Source organism: Python bivittatus, unplaced genomic scaffold, assembly GCF_059951505.1.
Source record: "Python bivittatus isolate LINGU-HERP-01145 unplaced genomic scaffold, Pbiv_v1 ctg000340_np1212, whole genome shotgun sequence".
Lineage (NCBI taxonomy): Eukaryota > Metazoa > Chordata > Lepidosauria > Squamata > Pythonidae > Python > Python bivittatus.
The window spans coordinates 31537126-31558042 of record NW_028277056.1 but is presented as its reverse complement, the minus strand read 5'-3'; the positions used below and the strand labels follow the sequence as shown (position 1 = coordinate 31558042).

Sequence of the window (20917 nt, the reverse complement as noted above, 5' to 3'; positions counted from 1 at the left end):
CCGCGGAACGCTGCGCAACAACCGGCCGGTGACAATCCGAATCGACAAAGGCGAGCGTAACTGGAGCGGGAGCTTGGCTTCGTCGGATCAGGTGAGAGGAAAGAGGAAGCGTCGACGGGGTCCTTGTTCGTAACTAGAGTTGTTCCAGGGCTTGTTTCCTTTTTCCTGGAACAAGGATCGAGCCCCTTCCTTCGGGAGGAACGTGGATTCTGCGGGGGAGTTTGGAGGAAGTGTTTGACACCGCGATATAGTGCGCGCCCCTTAAACGGCGGGGTCGGCGGGCTAAGAGTGTCCCTTGGTGGTTAGATGGTAACTACAATGCGGTGCCGTCGTATTTTTATCCACGTTAGTTCTGTTTTGTTCCTTCCGGAGTTTAGGATCCCAGTTCGGATTTTTGTGCGTTTTGTATATTCAGGAAGAAACGCACTTCCGGAGGAACACAAGCACAGAGGTGAAAATCCACGGCTTTATTTTATTATATTGTAGGTATCTCTTGCTGCCCTTCGCCTCATACAATTCGTTTCTTGAGTTGATTCCTTTTTTCTATAAGGGCTCCTTGTAAATCTCTGCAGTGGAGGCAAAATCTTTGGACGCCTTCAGGGCCAGCTCGTTTATTGTATCAACACTTAGTGTGTTAGACCTGATGTTTTTGATGCGTGGATATTATCCCCATTTAGCACTATATGAATGAAAATGGCTGTCATCAGTTCTCTTTTGGTCTGTGACTGTAGATTTAATAAATAAATATATTTAGGGATGCTTTCTCAGGCTGTGTCATGCTTTAAGCTGTTTAAGTAACTGTTTGCTCCAGGTATTCATCAACTATAAATTATGATCTCAAGAATAAAACCATATGTCGAGAGTGGTGTAGCTATTACTATATATTGCTTTATCTTCCTGCAAGGAGATGACAATTACTTCCCACTCTAACCTATTTTCCAACTTCTGGCCTGAAGCACTAGGTTTGCACTGTGCTATGTTTGATTAGGTTTAGCATGACATGCAAACAATGAATTAAGCAGTAGTTAAGGCTGAGTCTTTAATCTTAATCTGATTTAAAATCATGATTTGTAGAAGTTTATTTATGTTAATCATGGTTCTGTATTATTCAAACCAATAGGGAAGGGAAACCTCAACTTAAAATTCATTTCTGTTGCCAGACAAAATGGGAGGCATAACCGGTTGCAAATACAGCCAGTTCAGCCTCTGTTCTTTGCTGTTCCCAACTCTTTTACACACACAAACTTCCTGAGAGATGCAAGGAGGGAAATAAGGACATTGAGTGAGTAGTTGAAAGGCTCTCCCTTTCCCCATCCCCTGCAGAGTGGCACTCTAAACATTTTTAAATAAAACATTAATTTTAAAAAAAATATTAAAAGGAAAACAGATGTGGCATCTATAGTTGGTGAGCCTTGGTTTAACATCTAGATAGAAGCATTTGGACAATAATAAAGACTTAGTTCTCCCTAGCTCTGTTTTGTGTGCATGCAGCTTAATTTTTTATTTCTTATTTTAATTGAAACATAATTTGCTTATTAAATCAAACCAGCAAACATGATTTGAATCTATATGTAAGCTGATGGTAGAGAGTGTAGTAACTTATACACCCTTCCTTTCTTCAAACTGGATTCCACCTCAGCTTTCATTTTCTCATGTGTTTAGGCATAGCATATTAAGTAAATCTGCTAAGGCTTAAAGGCACGGACTGAGTGGCTTCCTCCCCTCTAGAGAAAGTTTTAGCAGTGAAAAGAGAAGCCTAAAGAAGAAAATGTCTATAACTTCCTTCCTGACTCTGGGGACAGCTACTAGAGTTTATTTGCTTAAGTTGATACTAGTTCTGTTGGTGATCAAAAGACTGCAATGATCCACCTATGGTTAGAGACAGCTACAATGTCATCTGCCTTTTGCTTGAGCCAGAAAGTAGGTACCTATGAAATAATGCTGTAGGAATTATTTTTGAATATTGGGTTATATCATCATATACTGATGATGTAGATAAGTGTCTCTTAGATACTACTAATTAATGCGAATTGTATTTGTGGTTAAAAACTTACACGGCAGGGCATCTCACTTCTTGGCATAAAAAGTCATGAGTAACTGAGTAACACCAGTATCACTCATTTGGTTGTCTGCTTTATGAAAAGCCATTCAGAGGACCAAAGTTGGTAGAATTTGTAGGTCATTTTTGTTTTATTTTAAAGATTTATAAAACAGAATTTACCAGTGGCTAATTTGAAATCACAGTTAAAAAAATTTAAAGAACAGGTAAAAATGCATTATTTATAAAGAATAATTTTGAACCAGTAAAATAGAAGAAAGAATATTAATTAAAAAGTTCTATAGCAAGGTTAAACGTTACTATTAAAATGTACATAATATGAGACCTAGGAGAATAAAAATGTCTTTGCTTGGCACGGCACCATAAAGATCATGGTGTAAATCCACACCTGCCTTACTAGGGAGGACATTGCAGATTTATGTTGTTGGTATTATGGCGGGTGATGATCTGAACTGGGACTAGAAACACAGTGAGAACCGTTGAGGACATTTGTTTATCAGTACAACTTAAATAAGTATCTCTACATTATACCTGGATAAGCTTATCATCAGCAGTTACCTTGGAGCTATAGACTGATTTAGAAAAAAAAAGTAGTCATTAGAGAAGGCTACTTATTCACAAGAGATATACATCCTTTAACATGTGGGAAATAGATAATGTCTCCTAACGTTGCTGTGAATCTTAATTAGCTCTTTTTGGAAGTGCTAATTATATCGTGATACATAAAGGTGTTGTTTTCTGTCTGTCTTATGCAGCAGCAACCATGGAACGATCTAGAAAATCATCTTCAAATCTACAAAATGTAAGTTTTGGCAGTTTGGTTCATCACTTAGGATGGGAAATAAATGCATGAAAATAAATAAATGCATGCAACTTTCTTAAAACAAAAAATGCATTATATACTGCATTATAATTCCAGGAGGACCATAATGTTGATGTTTTAGGCAAATTAAAATTCTGTACCTAATGAGTCTTGATAATTATTCTGAAATGTATACTGACTCCGTTAAAAATATATTTATACTGTATGTAATACTTGCAACAAGTTTGCCCTTTAATCTTTTTTTTTCTTATGCTATTAAGTATTCTTTCTTTTTTTCTTTTGAACTACAACTGTGAATGCATTTTTTTTTCAGTATCGAATACCAAAGAAAGTATCAAACACACAGCCAGATGATCGCCATATTCAATCTCCATTGTCAAGATTTGAAGAAATTCACCAGTGGCAACATTCATTTGAAGGGGTAAATAATACCCTTTTTCTTGTCTAATATTTTGAATAATTTAAGAACCGTTTAATAATTTAATAATTTAGTCTTGGATAAGGCTATTAGCCATATTTTTAAAATATATATAATTGCTTAAATTGTGTAATTATATAATTGTGTGAGTGCAAGTAATTCATAAATATTTGGTATTCAAGGGCAAACCAGTTATTCTCTTGAACAACTTGAGATGCTTATTTTCATATAAACTTGCACCCTAAATTCATAGTTCTAGAACAGCCTTCCCAAGTAAATGCCCTTCAACTCTCATAACTGCAGTAATGGCCAGTGTGAACATTCATAGGAAGCAGGTTGCTCAACCCTTCAGCTTTTGTTCTGTGGGAATATAATAGAACAAATTCTGTCTTGTCTCTGCTCTTCAATGTCTACATGAGACACTGGTTAAGCTGAACTGGTATACAAGATTGATGTCAGGCCTAGCCCAAGGAACTCTAAGAGACAATGCAAATTCAGTTCAGCTATGTTTATTAGCTACAACCTCTAGCAAGAATCTTTCTGGACTGAAACTCCAGTTCTCAAGTTAGCCAGTCTCATCCTCTTGTATCTCCCACGCTCCTCCGGCGAGCTAAGAAAATGTTTTTCTCCCTGAGCCTGGCCTTCATAATTCCATTCCATCATAGTAACTGATGTCAGCTGATGCTGAACAAACCAATTGGAACACATCCTGTTGGAGGTGGAGAGCATGTAGGCAGTGAGCAGATGTGACAGGGACCAGTAATGTCAGAGCATTCTGAGCCCATAAAGATGTCAGATAATAAAAAAATAAATAAGCGAATGTCTTACTCTGCAAAATTCAAACTAAATGTAATCAGTTATGCAAAAGAGCATGGAAATAGAGCTGCAGAGAGACAGTTTGGACCTCCTCCCACTGAGTGTATCATGTAAATGTTACCTAATTACTAAATAAAAATGTGTTCTGCTTCATCTTTAAAATATTGATTTCTTAATTTTGGGGTGGAAAGGTGGGGGTTGTCTTATACATGGGGGCATCTTATTAACAGAAAAATACGGTATATGTGAAATGCACTGAATATCAGCAAGTCCATCTGACTACATCATGCTTCTCCACGCCTCACTGCAGGACATCAGCAAACTACTTTGATCAAACCCCTATGTATTTATCTTCTGCTGTGCATAGCTGTGCATTAGATTCATTACATTAAGATGAGCTTTGGAGGGAGTGACAGATGTATCTGGTTTGGTTTTGCTTGACCATGATACACTAAGTGCTCTGGTAGAGGAGGAATGGCTAAACTTAATTTGAATGAGACCACTTTGTCTATCTCTACTGATGTTATGTTCCTGAGAATTAGTAATCAGCCAATTTTATTTTCGATAATTTGATGTGTTTGATGGTAAGCAAACTCTATTCTCTTAAATGGAGATTAAGTAGATTCACTTAAAGCAAAGTGTTAGTTATCAGAGAGAGGAAAAACTGATTAGGGTGTATTGTCAATATTGTTATGCAAAAAAGTTCCCACTGAACTTGTACTACTTGCTTGTTGGTGGACATATAGCTTGTATTTGAATGTGATTCTACTAATTCCAACTTCCTGATTTGGTGTGTGAATGAAAATATTGAAATTTAGTTCTCTAGATTTTCCAGTTCTACAATCAAAATGTGATGCAAGAGTATGTTTATTAGATGAAATTGAATACAAGAATAAACATTCATAAGGAATTAGAAATAAGTTGTAAGCTGATACAGACATAATAAAACAAATTTAATATTGGAGAATTGAGAAATTAAGAGAAATCAAAATTGACTAATTTATTCATCCTTTTTCTTTGTCTCTCTCTCTCTCTCTCTTTCTATATAATGAAGCAGTTAAGATTTCTAATTTTATTGTACTGAAGTGTGTTCTCATTTCAGTAAAAGAAATCCCTCTTTTTGATACCTGAATTTAAGTTACATGTTTGGGGCTTTTTACAATTTCAAAACATATCTCCTCTTCAGTTTTCCTTAAATCTTTTTGTATTGTTTGATTCATTTTTTATTCATTCCCTCCTACCATCCCCATTTCAGTGGGCATCAAGATCAAGGAATAAAAAGATTCAGTCAAACTGGAAGAAGAAAAGCTATTGCAATGGTGATGAAGGATCAGTATTGGGGTAAGCAGATGTTTCATAAATCCATGCCGTAATGTATTACTGCGTATACTTGCAGATAAGCCCATCGGCGGATAAGCCAACCCTCAAATTTTTAACCAAAATACCATGAAAAATCTGCCATCCGCTAATAAGCCAAGCCAGCCCTCAAAATTTTTGTATGCTTTAATTTTCACAACTGGCTTATCTGTGAGTGGCACACTTTTCATATATTTTCATTAAAAATTTTAGCCCCAGCCTATCCATGGTTGAGCTTATCTGCAAATATATACAGGTACATTAAACAAGTATTACTGTATATCAGATAAGCCTTTCTGTGGATAAAATGGTTCAGGTTACACACCCTTACATTAAACCACAGTTTAGCTTTGCACAGAGACACTAAAGATATCTATTTTATCCTTTCAATTACTTTTGAAAATAATAAGACTAGTATTAGTATTTCATTCTTGTTTGGATGATATTTCTGTACTGACAGAGAAAAAATTATACCTGGCTTGTGAAATTGAGTCTTTAGGGGTCATGAAGGGATGGCCTGTGTTTAATAGGGGTATACAAAGCAGTCAAAAAAAGTAACTCAGTGTGCAGAATCATGTATAAAGTACTTCCTCAAATTCTTAAAGCAGAAACTTTGTTTGCAAGGTTCGCACAACTGCTTTGGAAGCTACACCCATCTGTACCCATATTTGAGTGCATTCAGAGCCACTTTGTGAATTTTTATACAGGCCTAATAGTTAACAAGGCCCTTGAAAACATGCTTCCTCCATTTTTTTCCATAGTGCAATTCTTCAATTCAGCATGCTGGCACCATGGACTTCACAGAGCGTGCTAGACTAGAAAATACTTTTGACTAGCAGTGCTTTATTATAGATAAAGCAAATAATTGTATGTGCTAGTACAGTGTTAATCCTTTGAAAAAGATCCACAATGCACAAAGCATTTCTCTGAATTATTAATATAGATGAATCTTTTTCTAGGCTTACACATCCATTTCAAAAACTACTCTTGAGAGTCTTTATGCACAGCTGCTTTGCTTTGCTTTTGCCTAAATTTGTAGAATATCTAAACAGAAATTTGATTTTATCACATGGAACTGAAGTGTTTTCTATTTGCTGATTTGATTTTGGTGGAACCATCTCCTATACCTAAAATCTCTAGGACTTGTTAATACACTGCCATCATGATAGGCATGGTTATGTGTAGTTATGACTTGTGTTTCTGTGTAAAATTCATAACTTCTAGGGTTTGAAAGCTTATCTCTGGATTACAGTTCTCAGTTGCTCAAGGGATGTTAGTTCAATACTACTAAACTGTCAGCCTTACCAGGTAGACTAGACAGGAAACATGAACAATTAAGCCAATTCAACTTTACCGTAAAGTCCATTAACAGAATCTTGCAAGTCTGAAAGTACTTCTCCCGCTGTCTCCTTTACAGCCCAAGAAACTAGAGAGGATCCCTTCTGAGCCTCTTGCCTCGCCCACTATCCAGCTGGAAGCTATGCTGTCTCTTATCTGACCATTTCCTAGGCAACATCTCTTTGCCCTGTCTCCCAAGGTCTTTCCCACATACCATTACATAAACCAGCCCTAATTCACCAGCTGAATTTCTGAATTTGATTGAAAAAGGCCAACAGTGAAGACTAAGCCAATGTCAGAATGGGCTGACCTGTGCCAAGAAGATACATCTGTAATTATAGTGAAAATTCTGATTAGGATTTTGGATTAATTCCTTCTCTTTCTAGTTCAAGTCTCAAGTAACTGGATTCTCATTGTTATTCTGTGACCATTTCTGAATTGACAACTTGCAGAATTAGGTCATGGATATCCTTGCAGTAATATTCATAAACTTTCAATCAAGACATCCAATTTTGTCATTTAGACACAATCACAATGATTGCATACTATTAGAAAATATGTTTCTAATGCAAACCTTGGCAGATATTTCAGTCATTACTGGTCCCAGGACAAAGAAGACTACAATGGCCAAGCACTTCATAGCAAATAAAGCTGTGTCAAGGAGGAATATGTAGAAACAATTTTCCTCTGTAGAGTAGAATATAATACATATTCCTAGCTGAAGCCATTTGGATTATTATAGGACACTTGGTTGAATTCATGTATCTTAATTAGTCTTCCTTATTTGTTATCATTATTATTATATGTATGGCAGGCAACCCAAAGTTATCTTGACGAATATCCTGGAGACGGAATTAGGAAGAAAATACATAAAGACACAGTTTGTAACTGATCCTAATTTATCTCATGCTATCAAGTTGCAGTCAGATCAACAAACCTCATCATCTGTTGACTCTCTAAAGATATGGCACATAATAAGTCCTCTTCACCAACCCACTTTTTTATCAGAAAGGTATGTCTTGTTGAGTCTGCCTTAGACATAATATAACATGTTATTAAAAATAAGTGTATGCAATTGTGTTTCATGGATAAGCATTCCATAGTACATTGTTATTCAGTTTTAATGCCTTTACTACAACCTTCTGAGGCATCCATGTAATTTCCATTTAGAATTGTTTCATTTGAGAGGGAATCTATACAGTTACATCTCTTTGAGAGTTCACATCACTTTTTTTGTAATAGTGGAATTGGTTTAAGCTTAACATCTGGAAGAGAAGTCAGTTTCTTTTCCTTATTCTCCCCACCACCACCCCACCCCAAGCTGTAGTTTTTCCTTTAACCATTTTCTTGAGTCCTCTTTAAATTTGTTCTTCAGTTCTGTTTCCAAAGAAGACATTATTAAGAATAGCAGCATGCTTGTTCCTTTGTGGATCCCTTGACTTTGCATAGAACTTTTAGTAACATCCCAGCAGAACATTCTTTTTTTTACATTGAAAATAGAGTTTGTCTGCAAATACCCTTTTGGGGAGCAACAGATGTCTTAGTGCTCATAGGCATTGTGCAACTGATCCCTTTATTATGCCAAGCCTTCCTTTCCACTTTCTCCTTTCCATGGTAGCTTCACCATAATATATGATCCTAAAATAAACAGTCAAATTGGAAACATGATCTTAATTGGGAATAGTCTCTATAACGTAGTTTTATGCACAGAGTTCAGTGAGAAATGAGTACGTACATACATTTTTGCTGCAAATATTTCTTGCAACCCAAAATATCAATCAATAACTTACTAAATTTATGGCAATTTAGTTAGTATTTTTGTACGAATCTTTTACATGGTGTGCCAGCTGATCACTCCTTTAATAGTAAGATTTAGTTTTGCTAAATATTTTCTTCTGTTCAAAGTGGATTTGCTCATTTTATTTACCACATTTTAATGCATGCTAAAAAAAATTTATGACATAAAGGCAACATCTGATTCCAAAGCCAACAGCTAAGGTACCAGAGTCAACAAAATCATCAATAACATTTTTAACTGATCATATCTGAATCTTTATTTTGGAATACTTCACTTAATCGCTGTTATCTCTTTTCATTCATTTTGTACTTTTTGGGGGGGAGTTATGGTGAATGAAGTTTGAGATTATTTAGACAGTTACAATATAATTCAACATTTTGATGCATTGAAGATTATTAATTATATGTGTGGCAGGCAACCTAAAGTTATCTTGACGAATATCCTGAGGACAAAAACAGGAAGAAAATATATGCAAAGGCACCTTTTAACTAATCCTAAATTATCTGATGCTAACAAGCTGCAATCAGATGAACAACCCTCCTCATCTATTACCAGCCTAAAATCTTGTCAGACAATAAGTTCTCAACAAAGCTGTATTTTACCTAAAAGGTATGTCATTCCAAACAGTGTTTTAATGATTTTGTTCCTGTTTATCATTAAAAGTACAGTCAGTTTCAGACTAATGCATGTAGGAATATGCATTTGAAGCTACAGTTTTACAAAACAACAAAACACAAATTATGCCTAAGTGAGTTCAGCTGGAAAGAGATTCATGCATACCTGCTTTAGTTATTAATTTATATTAATAGAGAGTAACTTTTACATCCTTTCTTTATATGTGCTTTTGAGGAAAATCTGTGCTCATTAAGCTCTTTTTCAGTTTATTGCTTTGATTCAAAGGCGTGCATTGGACCATTTGCTCAGTGAAGGAGTACTCATAGGAAATGGTTGGAGAAGATTATGAATTTATATAGACTGAGAGTTCCAATATAATGTACTCCACTGGGAGAATTTTCATGTTGGCAAATATAATTTTCCTAATAGATGTGTGTTTTAACATTGAAATACAGTGGAAATCTTCAAACTTTATTTAAAAAATAAGGCCTGAATTCAGAGCATTTTTTGAAGATAAAGAACAAGTAGCTTACCTTAATATATTAAAACTGTACAATTTGAATTGTCATTTTCTCTGTATAACTTCTTTGTCAGCTTATAAGAAGAGGTAATGTACTTTTCACCTTATAAAATATCTGTTTAGTGAGGGTTCCAAATACTGCTGGATTAAAATTATTGAGGTGTTTTCAAAGTAGTTTTATACTACTTTCTATGTAATCTATACTCATGTTAGTATTTGAGTTAAATGGAATTATTTTTAATTGTACCAGTATCTTAAAATGTCTTATTTTTCTTGGGATTAGGGTTTTTCATTTTGAATATAAACAAGCATATTCAGTGTATTTTTTTTTAAGTGTTTTGAAGGAATATCTTCAATGTCTCACTCAGAGCTGACAAAATATAATTAATAAAATAACTATATTGAATTAATTCATAATTAAGAGCCCATTTTAATTTCCTTTAAGGCTATTCATTTTTCTAATGTTGTTTTGTTTCTGCAGAACTATTGTAATAACTTTGTTTTTATTCCCTCATTATAAGAAGTAGCTGTTGTTAGTAATGTGGCTAATTCAGTTAGTTCCTTAAAACAACCTGTACTGTGATGTGGGTAATTACCAAACTATTTGTGGAAATGTAATAGTAGTAGTAGTAGTAGTAGTAGTAAGAATAATAATAATTTATTTACTTAGTAATAAGTAACTTATTAAATTTCATTATTTAACTAGGTTGTAGGCCTAGGCTCTGTGCTGCATTCTTGTATGATAGAATAAGTAATATGTTCTAGTCTGTACAGGCAATTACATTTTTTACAGTTTGAAATTTCTGAACTTTTTACAAAGGCAGCCCCATATAAAGTAGATTACGATAGCATGACCTGGAGATAAATAAAGCGGCAGTATTATATGTTCTGCATGGCAGCCTTTCCATTTAGGAAAATATGATGGCGATGAAGATGATGATGATGATGATGATGATGATAGCTTTTACTCCAGTTTGTTAGTCCCAAGAAATGAAATAGTATTCTTTATTTCCAAGTATCAGTAATCAAATAAAATAAATTGTTTAACAAATTCATTTTTTCATTTCTAATTTTCTGAATGGGGGACTTGATGGCATCAACATCATCGTAATCACCATTGTCATTATTACTGAGCTGAGTTGGACTGAGGCTAGGATTTTCCCCCAAGAGCCTTCAATCCTATGAACTATTTGTAGTTTTGAACAACTGAGATACTGGTTTACCATTTCAGTGAGAGTTTGATCCTTGTATCAGCAGATTTTTATATCAGTAGTAAGACAAAGGAAAAGTGTACATGTTTTTTAATCAAATTTTGATTGATAGAATCTGATTCATAATCTTGTGGTCCAAGTTATTATAAGAGTGTATACTCCTGTGGGTCTGGGGACAACTTTAGAAATGGAAATCCAATTTTGGATTCCATTCATGAATCTCCAACAGCCTCCAGGTTTTCTCTTTCCAACACTGAGAAAACTTGATCTCAGAAAATCCCTTAAAAAAGACATGGCAGGATGATTCACTGAATCCAAGGTCCTGCATTTTCTGCTACTGTGGCAAGTCTACAAATATGGCCTCCCCAGTACCTACTATCCAGCTACCATTGACACTGATCTAAGTTTATATCCTAACACTATGTGCAATAGGGAAATTGTAAAAAATGAAACATAAAAGATAAGTATTCAGCACACTTTCCTACTTCTACTCTGATAGTCTGCAGCCAACAGAGCTATAAGGCTTGTCAAAGAGGATTGCTTTCCCTGAATACTGAATTATTATTTTATTGAGATCTGTTTTCACGAATACAGTCGTGTGAAAAAGAAAGTACATCCTACAACCTGAGGGAGGGATCTGAGCAGTTCTCGCTTACATGAATAAAAGCCATCTATTCTGCCTCAGAAATTTTAGACATTATCTTCTAACTCAGTGAGCTTTAGATGATCTTCTGAAGAGTTTTCCTCTGTCAGGGGAAGGAGAACAACTGACCTTGGTTCTAGATACCTATGCACTAACATGGGTCATCCACAAGGACATGCAACATTTTTGTTTGTTGATAACTTTGCTAATGCAGGGCTGTCTACAGGCGTGTGAAAAAGAAAGTACACCCTCTTTGAGTTCTATGGTTTTACGTATCAGGACATAATAAAAATCATCTGGTCCTTAACAGTTCTCAAAAGTAGGTAAATACAACCTCAGATGAACAACAACACATGACATATTACACCATGTCATCATTTATTTTAGAAAAAGAAAGCCAAAATGGAGAAGCCATGTGTGAAAAACTAAGTACACCCTTACTGCTTCCATAGGTATGAAGAGGCTAAGTAGCAGCCAGGTGCTGCTAATCAAATGCCCTTGATCAATTGATCATCAGCAAGTGTGACTACCTCTGTAAAAGCCGAAGTCTTAGGAGTTTGCTGGTCTTGAGCATTGAGGTGTGTGTTAACACAATGCCAGAGAGTAAAGACATCAGCACTGATCTTAGAGAAGCAATTGTTGCTGCCCATCAATCTGGGAAGGGATATAAGGCCATTTCCAAATAATTTAAAGTCCATCATTCTACAGCAAGGAAGATTATTCACAAGTGGAAAACATTCAAGACAGTCGCCAATCTTCCCAGGAGTGGACGTCCCAGCAAATTCACCCCAAGGTCAGACCATGCAATGCTCAGAGAAATTGCAAGAAATCCAAGAGTGACATCTCAGACTCTACAGGCCTCAGCATGTTAAATGTTAAAGTTCATGACAGTACAATTAGAAAAAGACTGAACAAGTATGGTTTGTTTGGAAGGGTTGCCAGGAGAAAGCCTCTTCTCTCTAAAAAGAACACGGTAGCATGGCTTAGGTTTGCAAAGTTGCATCTGAACAAATCACAAGAAGTCTGCAACACTGTCTTTGAACAGACAAGACCAAAGTGGAGATGTTTGGCCAGAATGCACAGCACCATGTTTGGCGAAAACCAAACACAGCATATCAGCACAAACATCTCATACTAACCGTCAAGCACAGTAGTGGAGGGGTGATGATTTGGGCTTGTTTTGCAGCCACAGGACCTGGGCACCTTGCAGTCATTGAGTCAACCATGATCTCTTCTGTATACCAAAGTATTTCAGAGTCCAATGTGAGGCCATCTGTCCGACAGCTAAAGCTTGGCCGACATTGGGTCATGCAACAGAACAGTGATCCCAAGCACACCAGCAAACCTACAACAGAATGCCTGAAAAAGAAAAGAATCAAGGTGTTGCAATGGCCCAGTCAAAGTCCAGACCTCAACCCGATTGAAAGGTTGTGGTGGGACCTCAAGAGAGCTGTGCATAAACAAATGCCTGCAAACCTCTGTGAACTGAAGCAATGTTGTAAAGAGGAGTGGGCCAAAATTCCTCCACAACGATGGGAGAGACTGATAAAGTCATACAGAAAACGATTACTTCAAGAACTCAAAGAGGGTGTACTTTCTTTTTCACATGACTGTATATATTAATTTAGCAAACTATATGTTACATAGCTATGGCAGTACTTATCTGGGCTCAAAAGTGAAGCAGGATTAAGCAGGGTCTGGCTAGTACTTGAATAGGTGATTATCAGGAGATACTTGGTCTGTAGCAGGGTTTCTCAACCTTCGGGACTTGAAGATGTATGGACTTCAATTCTGAGAATTCCCAGAGAAGACAATGGCAATCCACTATTGCAAATCAATTTCAAAGATATGTCCTTACAGTCATCAGGGGTTGAGCTAGACTCAAGGAGTTGAGCTAAACTTTTTAGAGTGTTTTTTGTTTTGTTTGTTTGGTTTTGTTTTTAAATACAAAGATTAATTAATAATTTTATTTCTTTCCAGATATGAAAGATATCCAAAAAGATCATGTGAATGGAAACAATCTAAAGATACAGAACTTAGTAATGCTTTGCAGACTTTAAAAAAACGTGATGTATTGCTAGGTCTGTAATTAATACATTTTTAATCCATTGTAATATTTAGATAGAACATAAAGTTGGCCAAGATAGAATTCTCTTTGATCCAAAGTCAGCACAGTCATTGGTGTTTTTGTATTATTATAGTATGTTTTATACAGATTGTTTCATCATAAAATAAAAATCAGTGCTAGTTTCATTGATAATTTCATCCCCAGGGTCATTCCTGTCATTTACATGGTATATCCCATCTCATAGATTACTTGCATTATAATTCTGTACAAAAGTTTTTAAAACACAATTATTTGAAAATCATGTTCCACCAAATGCTGTAGAACTTAAATACCCATCAAAATTCTTGATTGTAATGTCAGACATCAAGGTTACCTTCACTTTTAATATAGTTTACTATAGTAAATCCGGATATAGAATGAAACAGAATTGATATTTTCTTTATGTACTAATAATTGAACAAATAATAATTAAATAGTAGTTAAAAATACATCAAATAAGCAGGTAAAAGAGAGAGAGAGTATAGGACAGGTCTGGAAATAATTAGTAATATAGGCCATCAGATAACTTCGCTAAGCCATAGCTATTGATAAAAAATTTTGCAACCTTCTTAGAGGTATCTGAAACTTGGTCACAAAGAAGGAGAATATTTGTAATGTGCTACATTTGGAGTGAAATATTTCCTGTTGTAGTGACTGTGCATTCAGAACTACCAAAGCTAATTGTTTCAGGTTATTTAATAAGATTTTAAAATGTTTTCTTTCATATGTTCTTCCAGCCGTTAATGTGGTGACTGGCAAACTAGATATTTTAGATTTCATATGCCATCAGCCTAGCAGCTGGGGATTGTAGTTTTGCCAAAACACCCAGCAGCCGCTTGATGTCCTGCTATTGCCATATTAGCTTTCAGTTTCTGTTTGCATACCATGACTAGAATCTACAGAGTGGAGAAACAGAAGTAGAGTGATAGTTTTCTGGAATTAATTGGGCTTGAATGGAAGTATGAATAAATGTGTGTTTCTATTTGACTTATCAATATTTTATTATTTATTTTAAATAAAGACTGCAGCACCAAGAATAAAGGACTCAAGGCAGAGAAAGGACAAGAGAACTCTATGAATCTTTCTCCTTGTTTGAGGAAGTCAAGCTGTCAGAATAATGAAAGCAGAAAAAGAAGGTGTGATGTTTTCCCTAACCAGTGGATTGAAGCTTCTCCACAAAAATCACTACTGGTAAGTGTATATATTTTTTTACCTGTTGTGATAGAGTTAGGTATAATTTATACAAGTGTGAGTACATAAAACGAAGAGATGGAAAACTTTCTTTTTAAGATCTGTACCATCTTAGGCAGAATTTCTCAGGGTCCATAGTGGATATGGACAGAATGGAAGGTTTGAGGCCAATAAAACTGGGTGTCGCAAGGGCAGAGCATACATATCCATTTATGAACACACACACACGCATGAGAGAGAAAGAGGAGGAAAACGTATCAGTGATCTATAGAAGCTCCAAAAACAAAAGCATTTAGAGTCAGGCAAAATGCCTTATATTCTAAGGTTTGAAAGAACTTTTTGGGTAGATGGGCACACTTAAAATTTTGAGAACTTGTTGATAGCTCTTGCAGAATTGTTAGACAGAGGCAGGGACTGTCATAGAATGACAGTCATGGAGGAAAAATCTAGTTACAAAGGATCGGTTTTCTAGACTGCTATTTACCACACCCTTCAGGCTCCTCCCTCCCATAGGACAATCTTTATTATAATTCCACTTATCTTTGTCCTTTTTCTGGGCAAGTAAGCACACTTTATCGCAAAGGTATGGTCTGTACCTGCCCATAATGTTTATTTTCTAGGAAACCCCATGGGATCTATTTGGAGCTCTATGATATCTTGGAAATATAGATCCTTTCTTAATATAGCATGCCGGGTTCCTTTCTTATTAATTAAAAATATTTTTAAATGTAAAAACTCAGGTGGAGCAGGAATACTGATGGGGGGGCAAATTATTCATTGGTAAGCATATGGGTTTTTCCATGCACCCCACTGGGACTCCAGACCCACTTTTTTTCCACAGCCTCTAGGATGCAATATTTAGTGACCTTGAAACTTTACATGTTTATGAAGGCCTGGGTCCCTCTCATACTTCCAGCAAATGGCTTACTTCACAGTTAGCACAGATGGGCTGTTTAATTTTGGAGGGTGTCATAAAGGGTGTAGCAGCAATTCATTGGGAAGCTCCTAGTCTTCTGTGTACACTGTTTTTCTCCTGACAGTGTTTTTGTCCTTCCTATTGTCATGCATTATATGGAAAGCAATCACAACACATCATACTTAATCATGGTTTATTGAATAAGCCCCAGTTACTAGGTTGTTTACAGCCATAATTGCTGGATTCACACAAAACACTAAGTCAGAATGAAATAAACCATTTGACAACTTACTACATCTGCAGATAGCCATCCCACAGCCCTGTTTCGGGTGACCCATGCCCTCTTGAGCACAGGGGGCTCAGCGACCCCCCTTCGCATGGAAGAGTTTGCTGAGCATCTGTCAGACAAAGTCATTTGAATTTGTTTGCAGATGGATGCCTGCCTTGTTGCAGGTCCCAGGGAGATGCCTGAGCCGAAATCTTGCCCTGTTATCTGGGAATTTGAACCTATTGGGCCTGAGGAAGTGGACAGGGTCCTCATGACTGTGAGCTTGGCCACCTGCTCTTTAGATTCATGCCTCTTCTGGCTAATTAAAGCTGCCCAGGGGGTGTCATGTGAATAGGTTCTATAAGAGGTGAATTCTTCCTTTCATGAGGGGGTTATTTCTTTGCCTCTTAAGGAAGCCTTGGTTCATCCCATCCTCAAGAAACCATCACTGTACCCCACTATTCTGGGCAATTTTCATCCAGTATCTAACCTCCCCTTTTTAGTGAAGGTGGTAGAGAAGGTAGACCATGGATGAAGTGGATTATCTGGACCCCTTTCAGTCAGGATTCAGGCCTGGGTATGGGACAGAAGCGGCCTTGGTTGTGCTTTTAGTTGATATCTGGTGGGAACAGGATGGTGGTTGTGCATCCGTCCTAGCTCTGCTTGACTTCTCAGTGGCCTTTGATACCATCAACCATGGTATCCTTCTGGATCAACTCCGAAGTTTAGGGGTGGGTGGCGCTGTATTGTGCTGGTTCTCCTCCTTTCTCCAGGGTCAATACTGGTTAGTGGTGATTGGGGAGGAGAGATCCTGCCCTTGGCCCCTACTGCATGGGGTGCCGCAGGTTTGGTGCTCTGTCCACTCCTCTTTAACATCTGTATGAAGTTGCTGGGTGAGCTCATCCATTGCCATGGAGTGAGGTATCATCAGTACACTGATGATATCCAATTATAGATCTCCGGCCCTGGCAAATTAAGTGATGCTGTTGATGTCTTATCCCAGTGCCTGGGGGTCTGTATGGGGAACAACAGGCTTCAACTGAGTGGCACTGGGTTTTTGGGCCTGCCGGTTTTGGAACTATGCCACCTTTGGTACTGGATGGGGTTGCGCTGCCGCAAACAGACCCAGTGCACAACTTGCGGGTCCTCCTAGACTCAGAACTCCTGTGCAAAGAGCATGTGGCAGTCGTGGCTAGGAGGGCCTTTGCATAGCTTTGTGTTGTGCACCAGTAAGTCATCATTTATTTTACAAAAAGAAAGCCAAAATGGAGAAGCCATGTGTGAAAAACTAAGTACACCTTATGATTCAATAGCTTGTAGAACCACCTTTAGCAGCAATAACTTGAAGTACTCAAGTAACTTTGTCAGTCTTTCCCATCCGGAAGTCCCTTTAAACCTGGTTGTGACAACTGGCCTGGGGGTCACAAGGGAACAGTAATCTGATGAGGTGGGGCCATTGTTCATAATCTTTTTCTTAGTCTTTTCATAATATTAATTTTTGTATTTTTTGTATGTTTTTAAAATTGTTTTTTATGGCCTGTTTGTAAGCCACCCAGTTATGTCACATGAGATGGGCAGCCATATAAATATGATAAGTAAATAGAGGGATGGACAAAGCTGACCAGTTAGTCTTCATAAAAGTTTACAAGTGATTCTCAGAGTAAAGAAACCTAACCGTAGGCAATGATTTGGGGGAAAAACAGATTATTGTTGGAAACAGAAATTAATTAATATTGTTGCAGAAAGAACACAGGACAGAATCAGTTCAATCACCTGGCTACCAAGATTCAAGCAAGAACCACCAGAATCATATGCACAATCTACAGCAGGAAAATATTCATCAGCCTTTGGAATCAGATTGTAATGAAACATTAAATTCCACTGATTTAGACATTACTGGCTGCTGTCCAAGTAAAAACTATCCAAACTCTTCTCCCAAAAGAAAGCCACATTCTTTCACCAATAAGGATAAAAGTATTTTGCCTGTAGTCAGCTCTGCTGTGAAGGAGAAAGGAGAAACTTTGCCACTGAGAAAGCCATTGAAAAAAATGGAAATGAATAAAGAGATTGCTGAGTCATCTGAGCCAAGTATGTAATTATAACTTTTTTTTTTAATTTGGAATGAACAGACACAAATGAGTTTACACAAATAATCTGTACTTCACTTTATCAGTTGTGGGTGAGTATCCAGGCTTTACATCACATTTACTTTGCTTTTACTTTATTTCAGTTGTCCTTTCTAGTGATGAAGAAGAAGAAATTGCTGAACCTCAGGATCCAGAGACACATTTCCAGACTGGGAAAGGCCATGAACTGGAGAATAATGATAAAGAACAGGAAACTGTTCTACATTTGTCAGAAAATCTGTCACAGTATGTGACTGAAAGCAAAGCAAAACAAGTAATAAATGATTGCTCTATTCATTATATATTAGAACTCTCACCTTCCACTATGCAAAAATAATAACATTACATATTTATTCTCTTGTCAGTCATGTAAATATCAAAAGGACAAGCACATTAATTGTAATCATATTTACGCAGTCTGCTTTTAATTTGTATGAATTTTTAGAGAGATTCAAAAAGATACTAAATGCTTAGTGATTGTATAAATGGCTTCTTCATGTGATATTAAAATACCAGGTATTTAGTACATCGTAAAATACATTAGCTTTTGCTTCTGTTTCTGGGCAGTAGTAGAAATTCTGAAATTATAATACATATGCATTTGAAGAAGCTATTTTAAAATAGCTGAGTGGTTTGTTAGAATGGTTAATTAATGTGTGCATATTTTTTATTTCATAGGTATCAGCTGATCCACTTGTTCTTCATTCCTCTGCAGATCATAGCACCATCAGTGAGCAGGTGCCCCTTGCCTTAGATATAAAGTTTGAAAGGCTTTATTTTGGACAATATGAAGGAGCAGCAGCAGGATATGCTACAGTAAGTTTATTGTGATTGATTGAAGCTAGTCAGTCTTTTTCTACAGAAATCTATCTTTACAACTGAATAGAAAAATCTAAAGAAATTGGTGAATGTACCATTAGAATTAGCTTCCACAGAGGAATAGTATGGCTATAAAAGCAAACTGTGATTTGCAGTGAACGTGGGGATGCACAGAGCACCTGCCAAGAATACTTTAAACCAAACATGTGTTTTCAAGGATTGTGCATCAACTGCAGAGAGTGGCCCAATGGGTACTGTATGTGCCTACACTTGCTCATAATCACAATTCGCTATTTGAATCCAGATTTCCTCTATACACCCACAAAGTATAGAAAAAGATTCACCTGTTTTGTTTTAGGGTCATAATCCTGCCCATTTCATAAGTGTTTACTGAAATAATTGACATGTAGGCACAGTTAAAGTATGCAAGATTTTGGCATTGGTTTGTTATATGTGTTTGTTATACAGCTGAATGTTCAAGGAATGTTACAGAAAAAGAAGTAATTTGGAAGTAACATGAAAGAATGCCATCAATTGTTAGTTCTGGATTGGATTTGCTTCAGAAATCCCATCCCTCCTAATTTATTATTTGATAAATTGAGAATACATATGCACTTCCAAACAAAGGTTCCATCTTTTTAGTTTCTCTGGAAAACTGGAGAAGGAGGAACATAAACTTTAGATACTGTCTTCAAAGAAGTAGTAACATTTTTAAAAGTAATATGTTAATAGATAGCAACATTTTGAAAACTGTTCTATTTCTAATAGAATATAAAACATTCTATTATATCAAAGTATTGCTATCAGTCTGAATAAGTGTTTCAATTTGTTCCTCATGATAACTGTTACCCTTTTAAAAATAAAGTATAATTCAGCAGTTTTCACCAGACACTCCTAAATCCTCCATCCAGTTCGTTCTATCCATTGGCATGCTCTTCCCACCCCTTCCTCATTAATAAAATAAACTCTAGTCCGTTTGCTTGAATAGATATAGTCTTCATTTCTGAAATGTATTTTGGGGGTGGATAAGTCAACTCCAACTCGAGCTGTAAGAGCAGATCTAGGCATACCCCCCCATACAAAGCCATTTGGTAACAAAAGTATTTAATTACTGGCTGAAGATCCTATCTGTGGACTCAGAAAGATTACCTAAGCTTTGTTTTGAAGAACAGATGCACAACAAGCCTTCTCGTGCTTGGGCGGCCCGACTTACTAATACCATCTCCCAATATGGATTTTCAATCCACTTCCCAATTCAATCAGACTTGAAGGCCAAGAAAAGCTTCAAACAAAGGGTTTTGGATGTGGCTGCCCAAGAGGATATAGCATTTCTTAAACATCTCAAGTCCTTGAAGTGGCTGGCCCAACACAAATCAGTCTTTCAGCTAGAAAAGTACTTAACAACTCCCTTACCCCCAATATCTTAGAAGAGCTTTCACGAGAGCTTGTTTCAATCAGTTAGACTCTATGGTAAGATATGGGAGATTTCAAAGAGTTCCATATGAAGAAATGCTATGTATTTGTGGCGCCTCAGCTGTTGAAGATACTGCATTCATCTTATTTGATTGCAAATTATACTCAGTAGAAGGGAGTAGATAAATGGGTACTCTCACTCTGGTGGGAGGAAAAATGCTGGTGGCGCCTTGCAAAAAAGGAGTCGGGAGCAGTTGCTGGTAAGCGCGGAAAAACCGCGTGCGCCCGAAAAGGGCGCGAAAGCAACAGAAACCCCGCCTCCTGCGCTCGCCAGCTGGGCTCTGCTCTAGGAAGGAGGCTCTGGCAAACCACTTCCGAAACAATTGCCTTGAAAACTGCAAAAGGACTCATCCAAGCAGTCACTGCAGAGTCAGTAATGACAGCGCAGATAAAAAAAGAAAAGAAAAGAAGGCACTGACC

At 36.8% G+C, this 20917-nt stretch overlaps 1 protein-coding gene across 8 annotated transcripts in view; it reads left to right on the top strand.

The window, feature by feature from the left end:
* The first annotated feature begins 4 nt into the window (after nt 1-4).
* SENP7 (SUMO specific peptidase 7) overlaps nt 5-20917 on the top strand; it is a 44957-nt gene continuing 24044 nt past the window's right edge. Inside the window, exons 1-12 of one of the 8 annotated variants that reach the window (XM_088140817.1) lie at nt 23-91; nt 378-451; nt 2815-2861; nt 3196-3303; nt 5372-5457; nt 7625-7822; nt 9023-9217; nt 13578-13678; nt 14726-14895; nt 17822-18167; nt 18310-18479; nt 18884-19021. In XM_088140817.1, coding sequence (XP_087996943.1) covers nt 2823-2861; nt 3196-3303; nt 5372-5457; nt 7625-7822; nt 9023-9217; nt 13578-13678; nt 14726-14895; nt 17822-18167; nt 18310-18479; nt 18884-19021 — 1551 coding nt within the window. In that variant the 5' untranslated portion in view covers nt 23-91; nt 378-451; nt 2815-2822. Of the gene's footprint in view, nt 92-377; nt 483-2814; nt 2862-3195; nt 3304-5371; nt 5458-7624; nt 7823-9022; nt 9218-13577; nt 13679-14725; nt 14896-17821; nt 18168-18309; nt 18480-18883; nt 19022-20917 lie in introns of all 8 variants that reach the window. The other 7 variants (XM_088140816.1, XM_088140815.1, XM_088140818.1 and 4 more) reach the window with 7 other exon arrangements.